Source organism: Hyperolius riggenbachi, chromosome 2 (genome assembly GCF_040937935.1).
Source record: "Hyperolius riggenbachi isolate aHypRig1 chromosome 2, aHypRig1.pri, whole genome shotgun sequence".
In the NCBI taxonomy this organism is placed as follows: domain Eukaryota; kingdom Metazoa; phylum Chordata; class Amphibia; order Anura; family Hyperoliidae; genus Hyperolius; species Hyperolius riggenbachi.
The window spans coordinates 124,374,048-124,390,153 of NC_090647.1; the positions used below are offsets into that span (position 1 = coordinate 124,374,048).

The following is a 16,106-nucleotide window of genomic DNA, read 5'->3' on the forward strand; positions in this document are numbered from 1 at the left end:
CATACACAGCCCATTGGGTCAACCTGGTGACTGATGGCAGCAAGCAGGGAGTACGTGGCTGCGCAGCGGACCGACTTGTCACACCTCCACGGCTTGCAGGCAGGCCTCCAGCCACCTCCTCTCCACCTGCTACCACCGCTTCGCTGTCGTCATCCTCCTCCTCCTCCTTGGCTGGTTCCACGATCTCCTCTCCAGCTACACAGCCCCAGCACCCCAGGGCCTATGCTGCATGCCAGGTACGACGGTGTCACGCAGTGTTAGACATGTCTTGCCTGAAAGCGGAGAGTCACACTGGAGCAGCTCTCCTGGCTGCTCTTAACAAACAGGTGGAGCAATGGCTGACCCCGCACAAGCTTGATATCGGCAACGTGGTGTGTGACAACGGCAGCAATCTCATTGCTGCGTTGAATTTAGGAAAGCTGACACACATACCCTGCATGGCACATGAGCTGAATCTGGTCGTGCAAAGATTTGTGTCCAAGTACCCAGGCTTAGAGGATGTCCTGAAGCAGGCCAGGAAGTTGTGTGGGCATTTCAGGCGCTCTTACAAGGCCATGGCACGCTTTGTGGACATTCAGCGTAGAAACAACTTGCCGGTGAGACGCCTGATTTGCGATAGCCCGACTCGCTGGAATTCCACCCTGCTGATGTTCTCTCGCCTGCTAGACCAGGAGAAAGCCGTCACCCAGTACCTGTATCATTACAGTACAAGGACACAATCTGGGAGGATAGGGATGTTCTGGCCCAACAACTGGACACTGATGCGAAATGCATGCAGGGTCATGGAGCCCTTTGAGGAGGTGACCAAACTGGTGAGTCGCGATGAGGGCACCATCAGCGACTTGATCCCCTACGCCTACTTCCTGGAGCGTGCCGTGCGTAGAGTGGTGGATACAGCTGTGGAGGAGCGTGAACGAGAAGAGTTACGGCATCAGGAGTCGTGGGAGCCATTTACACACAAACCCAATGTTCCCACAACACCTGCGGCAGCACAGAGGGGGGAGGAGGAGGAGGAAGAAGAGGAGTCGTGTGGGGAAGGAGAGGAGTCAGACTCTGATGATGGTGATGATGAGGAAGGTGTTTCTGTGGGAGGAGGAAGAGGCGGCGGAAGAAGAACAACCGCGGCAGCCGTCACAGGGGGCTTCTGCTGCTCCACGTTCCCGTGGTATTGTTCGTGGCTGGGGGGAGGAAGAGGAGTTGCATCCCATCACTGAGGAAGAGCAAGAGGAGATGGAGAGTACGTCTGCATCCAGCTTTGTGCAGATGTCCTCTTTCATGTTGTCCAGCCTGTTGAGGGACCCCCGTATCAAAAAACTCAAGACGAATGACCTGTACTGGGTGGCCGTGCTACTAGACCCTCGGTACAGGCACAAAGTGGCGGACCTGTTACCAAGTCAACACAAGGCAGAAATGATGCAGCACTTGCAGAAGAAGCTGTCGATGATGCTTTACGGGTGATGTGGCTGCACAACGCAATCAAGGTACCACTGGCAGTAACCCTCCTCCTCCCAAGTCCACGCAGGAAAGGACAGGACGCTCAGGCGATCTCAGGGTGATGTCGGACATGCGGACGTTCTTTAATCCAACTCTTCGCCATAGTCCTTCCGTATCCACCCTCCACCAACGCCTGGACCGGCAGGTAGCCGACTACCTGGCCTTGAGTGTGGATGTAGACTCTGCGAAAAGCGACGATGAACCCTTGGACTACTGGTTGCGCAGGCTTGACCTGTGGCCAGAGCTGTCCCAATTTGCCATACAACTTCTCTCTTGCCCTGCCGCAAGCGTCCTGTCAGAAAGGACCTTCAGTGCAGCTGGAGGCATAGTTACTGAGAAGAGAAGTCGCCTAAGTCACGACAGTGTTGAGTACCTGACCTTTATCAAAATGAATGAGGAATGGATCACGGAGGGCTACTGCACAACCGAAGACTAAGTCAGTCCCCACACACAGCATCTCTGCCTGCAGGCCGCTTGACTGCCTTCTCCGCCACCACCAACGGGGTCCAGGACTCTAGGCGGATTCCTGAATTTTTAAGGCCGCTGCTAGCAGCGGCCGCTACACCAATTTTTCTGGTGCGTGTACATGCCTGCCTAATTTTTCTGGCTGCACTGCGGGTGGCTGCAACAAAAACACAAAAGGCATGTACAGTGGTGTGAAAAACTATTTGCCCCCTTCCTGATTTCTTATTCTTTTGCATATTTGTCACACTTAAATGTTTCTGCTCATCAAAAACCGTTAACCATTAGTTAAAGATAACATAATTGAACACAAAATGCAGTTTTAAATGATGGTTTTTATTATTTAGTGAGAAAAAAAACTCAAAACCTACATGGCCCTGTGTGAAAAAGAAATTGCCCCCTGAACCTAATAACTGGTTGGGCCACCCTTAGCAGCAATAACTGCAATCAAGCGTTTGCGATAACTTGCAACAAGTCTTTTACAGCGCTCTGGAGGAATTTTGGCCCACTCATCTTTGCAGAATTGTTGTAATTCAGCTTTATTTGAGGGTTTTCTAGCATGAACTGCCTTTTTTAAGGTCATGCCACAACATCTCAATAGGATTCAGGTCAGGGCTTTGACTAGGCCACTCCAAAGTCTCCATTTTGTTTTTCTTCAGCCATTCAGAGGTGGATTTGCTGGTGTCTTTTGGGTCATTGTCCTGCTGCAGCACCCAAGATCACTTCAGCTTGAGTTGACGAACAGATGGCCGGACATTCTCCTTCAGGATTTTTTGGTAGACAGTAGAATTCATGGTTCCATCTATCACAGCAAGCCTTCCAGGTCCTGTAGCAGCAAAACAACCCCAGACCATCACACTACCACCACCATATTTTACTGTTGGTATGATGTTCTTTTGCTGAAATGCTGTGTTCCTTCTACAACAGATTTAACAGGACACGCACCTTCCAAAAAGTTCAACTTTTGTCTCGGCGGTCCACAAGGTATTTTCCCACAAGTCTTGGCAATCATTGAGATGTTTTTTTAGCAAAATTGAGACGAGCCTTAATGTTCTTTTTGCTTAAAAGTGGTTTGCGCCTTGGATAGCTGCCATGCAGGCCGTTTTTGCCCAGTCTTTTTCTTATGGTGGAGTTGTGAACACTTGAGGCAAGTGAGGCCTGCAGTTCTTTAGATGTTGTCCTGGGGTCGTTTGTGGCCTCTCGGATGAGTTTTCTCTGCACTCTTGGGGTAATTTTGGTCGGCCAGCCACTCCTGGGAAGGTTCATCACTGTTCCATGTTTTTGCCATTTGTGGATAATGGCTCTCACTGTGGTTCGCTGGAGTCCCAAAGCTTTAGAAATGGCTTTATAACCTTTACCAGACTGATAAATCTCAATTACAGTACTTTTGTTCTCATTTGTTCCTGAATTTCTTTGGATCTTGGCTTGATGTCTAGCTTTTGAGGTGCTTTTGGTCTACTTCTCTGTGTCAGATAGCTCCTATTTAAGTGATTTCTTGATTGAAACAGGTGTGGCAGTAATCAGGCCTGGGGGTGACTACAGAAATTGAACTCAGGTGTGATAAACCACAGTTAAGTTATTTTTTAACAAGGGGGGGCAATCACTTTTTCACACAGGGCCATGTAGGTTTTGAGTTTTTTTTCCTCACTAAATAATAAAAACCATCATTTAAATTGCATTTTGTGTTCAATTATGTTATCTTTGACTAATAGTTAACGGTTTTTGATGAGCAGAAACATTTAAGTGTGACAAACATGCAAAAGAATAAGAAATCAGGAAGGGGGCAAATAGTTTTTCACACCACTGTACATGTGCCCATCCCCCTTCGTGATCATTACCTTGCCGCGGTGAAGGGGCTTGCGTATCACAATGAAGCAATGTCCGCCGGCTATTTGAGTGTTTTGGGTGGGGGTGGCACACCAAAGATAATAAGGTCGTTGCTTCATTGTGGTTAGACCAAATTTGATCAGCTGGACAGTCACTGTTGTTCTATCATTGAGCTACCACAGCCCGGCGACCATATGGGTTTGAAAAACGCCACAGCCTACACTCTGGCCACAGTGCGCACCAGTCCAGCATGGCCGTCACTACGCAAACAGCTGTTTACGGTGCGTTACACAGTGAGTTTGGTGTGTCAGTGTGAAGCAGAACTCTATTTACACTCCCTGATTGATGTATACCCATGCAAGATGTTTGAAAGCACGTTAGACCTGCAATTTAGCATTCAATGTGATTTCTGCCCTTAAAACGCTGCTTTGCGTCACATGCAGATTTTCTCCCGGGACTTTTGGTATCTATCCCACTCATCCATGCTAAAACTTAGATGTTAGACCCCTTGTCCTTGAAACATGTTTTCCATCACTTTTCTGGCCAGCATAAATGTTTCTATTTTTCAAAGTTCGCCTCCCCATTGAAGTCTATTGCGGTTCGCGAACTTCTCCGCGAACCGAACCTTCCGCGGAAGTTTGCGAACCTGGTTCGCGAACCGAAAATCGGAGGTTTGCAACATCTCTATTTGCCACCTGCCACAACCCTTACTTGGATACCGACTACGCCTGCGGATACTTGCCTGGACCTGGTGGGCACTAGGCAGCAAAGCCCATCATTGCCACGGGTTGCTCTGGTAAAGACCCATGGTCACCCATGGATTCCACACCTGGGCAACGCTCCACAGTAGCACGTTTTATTTTAAAACTATAATGGTTGAAAACTGATAAATAATGAAAAGTGTGTTTTTTATCTACGGTAGCAATTTTTATTTTAAAACTATAATGACTGAAAACAAAAATAATTATAAGCAAAAAGAACCACCCAAAGAAACCCTATTTTTTGGCAAAATAAAAATAATGTAAAGATCATTTAGGTGGGATAAGCAGTGATAAAGTTATTGCCCAATGAATAGAAGCTGCGCTGAAATGTGAAATTTGCTCTGGTTTTAAAAGAAAAAAATCCCTTAGAGGTGAAGTTTCACAAGCCTGAACAGAGAAACAGGGTTTGACCACAGTTTTCAGCGATACAGACACCAAGGAATAAGGTGCAAATAAGGTTTCATTATGACCAATGCATACAACTGATAATGCAAATATGATGCAAACCACATGCACAGCACGCTATATACAGACTACCTGGGAATGCAGTGACATATATATACACAACACCCTGACTATCTACTGTATCTATAAGTGCACAATAGTATATACTGTACTGACATAAACAACATACAATACAGTATATATAGTCAATTGCAGTACCAAAGGATGAGGCAGAATATCAGAATAAACAAGAATGCAAGGTCAGTAACAGGTAATCAGATAAGGTACAGTACCAAGGATAAGGCAAAAGCAAGGTCCCAGACAGAATAAACAGGGTTTGGCAACAGGGAGGCAAATGCAAGGTTCAGGACAAGGAACAGGAACCAGGGTGTCCAGAAGCTCAGGCCTGGAAGCGCAAAGTCTGGCAATTAGCAGGAGGAAGAGGCAGTTCTTAAATAGTCCATGTGATAGCAAATACAGGATGCAGCTGGGGTTGAGAGTTCACTTGAAGCCATCTGGAGGCCAAACAGGAAACTGCAAATCCTTACAATAGCATTAACAGGCCCCCTGCTGGTGGATGGTGGAGGTTCAGGCACATTAAAGTCTCCAGAGCCATCTGCTGGTGGAATAATGAAAGTCCAAGACAGTCCTGATCTATGCCACCACCAGCAGGCAGAAAGCGGCAGCACAAGGTATGTAACATGAAGGTTAAGTATATTGCACTATTGATCAAGGCCTTATTTGAAGTTATTTAAACATACTGAAGCATCAGTACACTTGCACTTAAGATTATGTATACAGTTTTGCTACACCAGTTAATAAAATAATACAATTAGCTATTAACATTTAATCAGTTTTATCCAGGGGTCTAGTCCTGGGAAAAGAAGTGAGTGGACTCACTTGGAGAACTCCTGCGCGTCAAAAAATGGGCGTGGTCAAGCACACCGTGGGCGTGGTCATGGGTGGGGCCAAATATACATGACCTTAGCAGCGATGTAAAAGGTCTGCCGAGGAAGTTTGAGCTCTGCCATAGTGTATCCCCCAAAAATAGATGTAATCTGACAGCATTTCACCAAAAAGACACCTAATCTGGTAGAAGTTCCTCCAAAATACAGATAATATGGAAGTGGTTCCCCCAAAATAGACAATGTGGCAGCAGCAGTTCCACCAACATACACATAATTTGGAAGCAGTTCCCCAAAATTCGTTAAACCTGGCAGCGGATCACCCAAAATACACGTAACACCCAAAGGACATATAATCTGGCAGTAGTGGTCCCCCAAACATACACAATTTGGCAGCGGTTCCCCAAAATACACGTAATCTGGCAGCAGCCGTTCCCCTAACATACACATAATCTGGCAGCTGTTCCCCAAAATACATAACAGCGGTTCCACAAAAATGCAGATAATCTGACAGCAGTTCCCCCAAAATAGGTACCCCCAGGTAGCCAGGTCTATAGGTGTCCCAAGTATAAGTAGCCATGAGTATAGTAGTCCCCAGTATATGTGGCCAGAGGTATAGCTGCCTGGTATATGTAGCCAGGGGTATATGTGCCCAGTATATGTAGCCAGTGGGATATGTTCCCAGTATATGTAGTCAGGGGTATATGTGCCCAGTATATATAGCCAGGGGTATATGTGCCCAGTATATATAGGCAGGGGTATATGTGCCCAGTATATATAGCCAGTGGGATATGTGCCCAGTATATATAGCCAGTGGGATATGCGCCCAGTATATATAGCCAGTGGGATATGTGCTCAGTATATATAGGCAGAGGTATATGTGCCCAGTATATATTGGCAGAGGTATATGTGCCCAGTATATGTAGCCAGTGGGATACGTGCCCAGTATATGTAGGCAGGGGTATAGTAGTCCCCAGTATATGTAGCCAGAGGTATATGTGCCCAGTATATGTAGCCAGCGGTATAGTAGTCCCCAGTATATGTAGCCAGGGGTATATGTGCCCAGTATATGTAGGCAGGGTTGTATGTGCCCAGTATATGTAGTCAGGGGTATAGTAGTCCCCAGTATATGTAGCCAGGGGTATATGTGCCCAGTATATGTAGCCAGGGGTATAGTAGTCCCCAGTATATGTAGCCAGGGGTATATGTGCCCAGTATATGTAGCCAGGGGTATATATGCCCAGTATATGTAGCCAGGGGTATATATGCCCAGTATATGTAGCCAGGGGTATATGTGCCCAGTATATGTAGCCAGGGGTATATGTGCCCAGTATATGTAGCCAGGGGTATATGTGCCCAGTATATGTAGCCAGGGGTATATGTGCCCAGTATATGTAGCCAGGGGTATCTATGCCCAGTATATGTAGCCAGGGGTATATGTGCCCAGTATATGTAGGCAGGGGTATATGTGCCCAGTATATGTAGCCAGGGGTATATATGCCCAGTATATGTAGCCAGGGGTATATGTGCCCAGTATATGTAGCCAGGGGTATATGTGCCCAGTATATTTAGCCAGGGGTATATATGCCCAGTATATGTAGGCAGAGGGTATATGTGCCCAGTATATGTAGCCAGGGGTATATGTGCCCAGTATATGTAGGCAGGGGGTATATGTGCCCAGTATATGTAGCTAGGTGTATATATGCCCAGTATATGTAGGCAGGGGTATATGTGCCCAGTATATGTAGCCAGGGGTATATATGCCCAGTATATGTAGCCAGGGGTATAGGTGCCCAGTATATGTAGCCAGGGGTATATGTGCCCAGTATATGTAGCCAGGGGTATATGTGCCCAGTATATGTAGCCAGGGGTATATGTGCCCAGTATATGTAGCCAGGGGTATATGTGCCCAGTATATGTAGGCAGGGGTATATGTGCCCAGTATATGTAGCCAGGGGTATATGTGCCCAGTAAATGTAGCCAGGGGCATATGTGCCCAGTATATGTAGCCAGGGGTATATGTGCCCAGTATATTTAGCCAGGGGTATATATGCCCAGTATATGTAGGCAGGGGGTATATGTGCCCAGTATATGTAGCCAGGGGTATATGTGCCCAGTATATGTAGGCAGGGGGTATATGTGCCCAGTATATGCAGGCAGGGGGTATATGTGCCCAGTATATGTAGCTAGGTGTATATATGCCCAGTATATGTAGGCAGGGGTATATGTGCCCAGTATATGTAGCCAGGGGTATATATGCCCAGTATATGTAGCCAGGGGTATATGTGCCCAGTATATGTAGCCAGGGGTATATGTGCCCAGTATATTTAGCCAGGGGTATATATGCCCAGTATATGTAGGCAGGGGGTATATGTGCCCAGTATATGTAGCCAGGGTTATATGTGCCCAGTATATGTAGGCAGGGTGTATATGTGCCCAGTATATGTAGCTAGGTGTATATATGCCCAGTATATGTAGGCAGGGGTATATGTGCCCAGTATATGTAGGCAGGGGTATATATGCTCAGTATATGTAGGCAGGTGTGCCCCCAGCAGGAGGGGAGCAGCGCAGAGAAGGAGAGCTATGGGGACAGCGGGGATGGGCGGACATCTCCCCCCCATCCCTCACCTTCGTGCTCCCCTTCCTGCCTCTCCCCTCCAGTGTTTTGAAGTGTCGGGCCCGGCGGCGAAAGTGGGCGGAGACTTACCGCGTTCCAGTCGCAAGGGACGCTCCGCTCTGTGTGCGGCTAGTCTGGTCTTCTAGCCGCACACAGAGCAAAGCGTCCTTTGCGACTGGAACACGGAAAGTCTCCGCCCACTTTCGCCCCCGGGCCGACACTTCAAAACACTGGAGGGGAGAGGCAGGAAGGGGAGAACGAAGGTGAGGGATGGGGGGGGAGATGTCCGCCCTTCCCAGCTGTCCCCATAGCTCTCCTTCTCTGCTCTGCTCCCCTCCACACAAGCCAGGGTGAACGGCGTCCACGCTGAAGAAAAAGTGGGTGGACGCCGTTCACCCGCGGCCACGCAGGACTCGACCCCTGGTTTTATTCTAAACTATACATAATAATAACTTGTTAATACACAATCTCACAGCAGCTTTAATGTCTCTGTTTCGTAAGGTGTATATGATTGGGTTTATCATTGGAATGACCATGGTGTAGAAGATTGACACCACCTTTCCGTGGGTTATGGAATAGTTAGAAGCGGGGCGGAGATACATGAAGAAAGCAGTTCCATAAAACAGGGAAACACACAGCAGATGGGAAGTACATGTAGAAAATGCTTTGTATCTTCCTTCCAGTGACTGAATGTTCATTATGGTGTAGAAGATGTACATATATGAAGCTAAGGTTACTGATACCGAAAACAGACCCAAAGTAGCAACTATCCCAAAAATAACGGTTCGGTTTATATATGTATCTGAGCAAGAGAGTGCTGTCAGAGGAGGAATGTCACAGTAGAAGTGATTGATAATATTGGGGCCACAGAACGTTAAACTAAATGTGCTAATTGTATGAATCCCAGCAGTGATGAATCCACCAGCATATACAACAGACATAAGTATTGCACATACTTTCTTGTTCATGATGACTACATAGACCAGGGGGTGACATATTGCAACAAAGCGATCATAGGCCATGGCAGACAATATATAACCTTCCATGGTGGCAAAAGTAGCAAAGAAAAATAGCTGCAGTAGACAACCAATGAAAGTGATGACCTTCCTATCAGAAAATAAATCGTGCAACATTTTTGGAGTCACGGTAGAGCAGAGGCAAAGATCAGAGAAGGACAAATTACTCAGAAAGAAATACATTGGGGTATGTAAGCGCTTCATGATCAGGATGCTCAGTAGGATTGTAGTGTTGCCAAGTACAGTAATAAGATATATGAGCAGAAACAGTATGAAAAGGAAGTGTGATAAGTTCTGATCACTGGTGATGCCCACGAATATAAACTCACTTACAGCAGACTGATTATTTAAAGCCATGGGATAGACAGAGTACCTATAGAGAAAGAAAAAATAAAAAAGGGAAACATAAAAAACATATTAACTGAAATGCAAATATCCATTCAAACTAAAATGGTGAATGATAAGCAAATGATAGTCAAAGCTAGTGCTTGCATTCAATTGGCCTGGGCCCCAGAGCCGGCTGACGGCCGTCTAGGTCTCTCCCACTTGACAGTGTTCTCCCCGCGGCCCCTGAAGTGAGTCAGCGGGTAACACTCTTCTAACCTACCTCTTCTCCGTGACCTGGGATCATGTTACAAGACTATGTACATGGCACCAGGTCACTGAGAAGAGGGTCAGTGAGGATGAAAATGAATGGACACAGCCTGAAGGAGGAGAGTGCTGGACAGACATTTGCATCACCTGCGCTTTTACTCTGTAGGCAATGCAGATGTATGTTAAACAATGCAGATGTATTTTTTAAACATATTTAATTTGCCTTTTTCTATTTGAACAGCAATTCTCAGGTCCAACATACCTGCTTCAGAAGGACATTACAAGAATTGTATACAGAGTTTTAAACAGTAAGCTACTTCCCCTCTCCTCCCTCCCTATCCCTCCCCACCCTTGTAGTCAACTTTGCTTCAACTCATAGTCGTGCTCTAGTATGTCACAACCAGTAGTCAAAGGAACTCATGTTTCCCTTGCATGATTTCCAGTCTGCCTAGTGAGCCATGTAGTTGGGCTGTACCATGCCAGCCCGTGTACTTGAAATGTTCCATCAGATCATTTTTCTTGTTGTTTGTGAAAGAGGCTAGTATGAATGGCTTCCAGGGTCCATGTAACATTAACCTTTTCTCCCGTGTCTTCTCCTTGAGATATTTTTTTCATATTCTCTTTAAAATAAATTTCAATACTTTGCAGTTAAAAAAAAAACACCCAAAAAATAGGTGAAACAGTACTATTAAAATTGATTTGAGTATTTTCTTGCTTGTTGGTGGTTTAACCACCCTGGCGTACGAGGAAGGGAGAGAGGCCACCCACAGCCCGCCCGCATAGAAGGGGACTCCCCCCATAGAGGGGGTAGTCCCCGCCCGGCCACCAGCCCGTTCAGAAGGGACCCGCCCACCGCATAGAGGGGAAGCCACCACCCAGCTACCAGCCCGCACAGAAGGGGGACAACTCCCATACAGAACGGTAAAAATAAAAAGGAAAACCGAGAGCCCAATATAGTGTAGTATGTCAGGATTGTAGGATAAAATGGTAAAGTGAGAACAATTATACTCACAAACATGGGTTACCGTCCAGGTAACCACTATAAAGGCAGGTGAGGAGATTAAACCTGTCCTCACTCAGGGCTAAGAAGTCGCTCTTTGTAGAAATGAGAAATGAGGGTAGCACTCCTCTCCACCAGGAGTGGACGCAATGTATATGTATGTTGAACAGAGGCGCCAGCAGGATAAAAATTCATAAAAATTTTAAAATTGCTTGGAGGAAGTGGTGGGCTTGCCTCCCGAAAGCAGACAAGATGTCCTGTTTTTTTATAAGTAAACACATTTATTATACGATACCCCAAACGGAAATGCAACGCGTTTCGCAGGTCAAGCCCGCTTCATCAGGCAAACAAGGGGTTAACAGTAGATCTGTAGTATCAGGAATAGCGCCTCAGAGACTTTCGCCCCCGGGACTTTCGCCCCCGACTTTCGCCCCCGGGACTCTGAGGCGCTATTCCTGATACTACAGATCTCCTGTTAACCCCTTGTTTGCCTGATGAAGCAGGCTTGACCTGCGAAACGCGTTGCATTTCCGTTTGGGGTATCGTATAATAAATGTGTTTACTTATAAAAAAAACAGGACATCTTGTCTGCTTTCGGGAGGCAAGCCCACCACTTCCTCCAAGCAATTTTAAAATTTTTATGAATTTTTATCCTGCTGGCGCCTCTGTTCAACATACCCATACAGAACGGGACCCCCCCGCCGCATAGAAGGGACCCCTCCACCCACCGCATAGAAGGGGGAGGCCCCGCCAGCCCTGCAGAACTCTGCCCCGCTGATCCGCTGCCCAGGGATTCCTCAGGGTGGCTGGATGCTAGTTCTGCACGCTGGGGGTAGCACAGATCGCCACCCGCAGCGTGTAGTCAGGCTTCCAGCCATCCTGGGGAATCGCTCTGATGAGGGAAAAGTGAAGCCGGCGGGGCAAACAAACAGGAAATCTCCCTTGCAGTATTGACAAGCTCAGCTCGTCAATACCGCTTTCAGCATGTTTCTGCTGGACGAGCCAGGCTCGTCAATACCGCCAGGAAGGCTACATGACATTTAATTGACAAGTTGTGAAAATATCACCTAGGAGAAAACTCAGGAGAACAAGTTAATTGGGCATATGGGCCCCCGTCTGCCTTGATTTAACAGGTGTGTTAGTTCCTTACATCCCACACTGTGGTGATCGATGGGTAGATCCATTTGTTGAAGATAACCTTCCTGGAAGCATCAGTGATGAAACGAGTTAAAGGTCCAAGACCTTGTTTCAGTTGGTTAGAGCTAGAAGCAGATGACAGGTCTTTGTTAAAAAAAAATGTATGTTATGTTAATTACTTTTATAGTGGCGCTTAGTGTATAATTTGGTACTGGAGGTGCAGGATATAGTCGAACCTTGGAAGACAATAGCGGCAAAGGGAAGGTGTAGATAGCAGCCGAGCGGCAGGGGTAAGTGATAAAGCACACTTCGGCGTAAAAATTGTTAGTCTAGGAAGAGTGAGTTAGTGTTAGGAATATGTAAGGGAGGTAGAGGTAGGTTTGTGTTAGGGGTAGGTACAGGAGAGTTCGTTTGAGAGATAGGTTAGGTAAAACAATAGTAGAATATCAGTAAAATTACCAATATTCTACTATTACAAAAATAAACAACAAGTGTCAGCGCCAAGGCAGAAGGCGACCGCAGCCGAGAAGGACAATGTCCAAAAGTCCACACAAGCAATGAATATATAAAGTCAGCGCAGGTCTATAGTAATACAGCTTTCGTCATTTTCTGGTATACAGGATCTTCGAACAAAAAGGTAAAGAAGCAAGGCTTACCAGATTCCAACAACCCACATTATAAGGTTGTAAACGAGTTTGATAGATGGTCCGCAGAACTTTCAAATGGTGTCGTTTCACCAGCGATGTTGCACACCACAAATTCCTCCGGAATATAGCAGATATCCTGAGGTCGCAGAGACTCGCCAAAGGGGAGTCCAGTAGGATAGTGACATGTAAGTGATGTACGGCACATCTAAGTGTAAACCGTCTTTATTACATAACAAGTAAAACAATTTAAAAACAAGGATAAAAGAAACTCACATACGGGGCCCGTGCACTGGGAACCCCGAAAAAGTAGCGCGCATAAAATGGTCAATAGAAGACCTCAAATAAAATGGTGCCGCCTGTCGCCTTCCCGATCGGTTTCGCAATCTTGCGGTTGCGTCATCAGGGGAGAAAGGCGACCAGGCGGCCAGCACCAACTTTATAACATTTTTGAATTGAAAAGTGGGAGTGGTTAGGCTCCACCTTATTCAGACAACACTAGTCAAAGGCAGAAAGCATCAAACACAAAATAAAACATTGTGACAAATTGCATTGTGTCAGAGGGAAAGTAGCAAAAGATCTCTCAGATAGTGGGAATAAGAAGAGGTGAATGCAATATTACCTGCATATTCAATTCGTAGTAGGCTAGATGGATTACTCTGCCCTAGGGTATGTCTTTCCTATGTAAAAACTTTTCTCTAGCTGAAAGGCAGGCACTTCCTGTACCGGAAGTAGTCACTGGAACTCAGGAAGTAGCCTTGCACTCCACCAGGGTCAAGTGGAGCACAAGTTCTTCCTGTGGAAGAAAAGAAAAAAAATGCAATGCGTATGCAATGACGCATACGATCATAAAAGCGTACACAATGAAGCACATAGCAGTGCAGTGTGGCTATAAATATGCATGAAGTGTACTTAGGTGTGCCATGAAAAGCACGTCTAATGTACTATACTAAGAAGGTGCATAAATCTGTATGTATAGTGGAAACAATGAAACGATAGAACAGCCTCCATGGGGGCTCCGGGGACCTTAAGTGGTGAAAGTGAAGAACATCCATAGTGATCATGCAAGACAGATCCCATAGGTATCCAATAGATGGAAATTATGCAAAGTTATGCAAATGTATGTACACAGCAGTGTAATGCGGCTATGATTACTTCAAAAAAAAAAAAAGAAAGATTGCTTAAGCGTGTCCCGTAAAGAGCACATCTAAAGTGAAAGCGATCTCTACTACAGTGTAGAACACGCATGCGGCAACGCATAAAACATCAAAAAGCGCACATAGGGACAACAACCCACTGCGAGCATCTAAACCAACATATGGAACAATAAACAAAAATAATTGGTCTTATGCTGCAATAAAGTCGCATTTAGTAAAAAAAAAGATTTTTTTGGATCTTTCTGAATCAGACTTGGAGTTGTCTGAAGAGGAACCGGCAACCCCTTTTATAGATCCAAAGACAGCCACCAGGGAAAAAAAGGGGGAAAGCCCACTGCTAGAAGGGGCGTTAGAGGAGGACGAAGGGTACAACTTAAGAAAAAAGAAAGGGAAGGAAAAGTAGGGGAAGGTATCTTTAATTTGAGCTCACACACCCTTACGGAATCTGAAATGAAACTTCTAGACAAGGGTCTTAAGTTTGCACCACCAAAATCATTGAATAAATTTGACTTGTTAATTGATGCCCACAAATTTATACGCAAGCTTAATGTTAAAAAGTTCTTTCTTAGTAAAACCGCTCCCACAAGTAATACTGTGGATCTTAGTCTAGAGAGAAATCTATTTAATAGTGGACTGAGGAATACATCCACTTTCAACCCTTCAATTTCGAATAATCATGCTATAGAAACTTTCAAGAAATCACATTCAAGCTTTGGAGGTAAAAAAAACCCAGAGGTAACATTGAAGTCCAGAATGCCCTATCATTACTTCTAGAGGAAAAAGATATGGTTATTAAGCCTGCGGATAAGGGGGGGGGGGGTGTTCTTCTAGATAGAACAGATTATAAGGTAGCTCCGGGGACCTTCTTCTAGATAGAACTGATTATAAGGAAGCTCCGGGGACCTCAAGTGATGAAAGTGAGGAGCATCCATAGTGATCATGCAAGACAGATCCCATAGGTATCCGATAAATGGAAATTATGCAGAATTATGCAAATTCATGTACACAGCCGTGTAATGCGGCTATGATTACACATAAAAAACTCCATGCACCGATAACAGAGGGCAACAGACAGCACTCTGTGAGGTAGGGAACAACAAAGGGAAAAAGAGGGACCACAACCTCCCAATATATCCTATCCAAATTAGGAAGGTATATAAATTTGTATGCTTAGTGAAAAAAACAGTGACAGAATAGAAAAGCCTCAAACGGAGCTCAGAGGGCATCTAGTGGTGAAATGAGAAACAATCATAGTGATCATGCAAGACAGGCCCCAAAGGAAACAGATAGTGAAATTTATGCAAAAAATTAAAAATTATTATTAAAAAATATTACAAATGCAGTCAAATTGACCAGTATATGCGGGCCTTACAAAAAGGCATGCACATGTATGGAAAATAAAGAATATGATAAAGCATTAAGAATTATTGATAAAACAGTTTACATCCAGTTCAATATTCAAACCAGCTGGACTGAGGCTACTCAGTCTAAAGATCCATTCAGTTTCTAATCTCGATATATCTCTTTCCAAATTTTGTCCCCTCCAGCATCTTTTAGTACCATCGATAACACAAAACTTCAAGCCTGAAGGGTCCCTGTCGTGATGGAGGGCAAAATGTTTCAAGACCGAATGGTCCTTAAACCCATTACGTATAAGGTAGACGTGTTCTCCCAATCTTTCTTTGAAGGTTCTAGTGGTTCTACCTACATATCTCAGTCCACAAGGACATTCTAAAAGATAAACTATATGTGTGCTTTCGCATGTGAAAAGACGTCTAATCTGCAGTGTGGGACTTCGGTGATCATTCCCAGCAAAGGAAGTAATTTTTCTGGGCATATTGATGCAAGTCTTACAACCTTTGCATTTCTTGCATCGAAAAAAACCTTTTAGGGGTAATAAATGGGCAGAGGCAGTTTAAGGTGGATCTATATGGCTATGTACAAGACGATCTCTAAGATTAGGCACTCTCCTGAAGATAACTCCCGGATTGTCTGCAAGTATAGGACCAATCACTGGATTACTCCTCAGGAGATGCCAATTCTTGTAC

At 45.3% G+C, this 16,106-nt stretch overlaps 1 protein-coding gene across 1 annotated transcript; it reads right to left on the bottom strand.

Moving 5' to 3' along the window:
• Positions 1 to 8,941: 8,941 nt before the first annotated feature.
• LOC137544854 (olfactory receptor 5AR1-like) lies at positions 8,942 to 9,883 on the bottom strand. Its single transcript, XM_068265946.1, has one exon. It carries the CDS (start codon positions 9,881 to 9,883, stop codon positions 8,942 to 8,944), a length of 942 nt encoding a protein of 313 aa, XP_068122047.1.
• Between the last annotated feature and the right edge of the window lie 6,223 nt (positions 9,884 to 16,106).

Bases quoted from the DNA above. Each gene is read 5' to 3' on its own strand.
- LOC137544854 (XM_068265946.1), bottom strand. From the start codon at position 9,883: ATGGCTTTAAATAATCAGTCTGCTGTAAGTGAGTTTATATTCGTGGGC.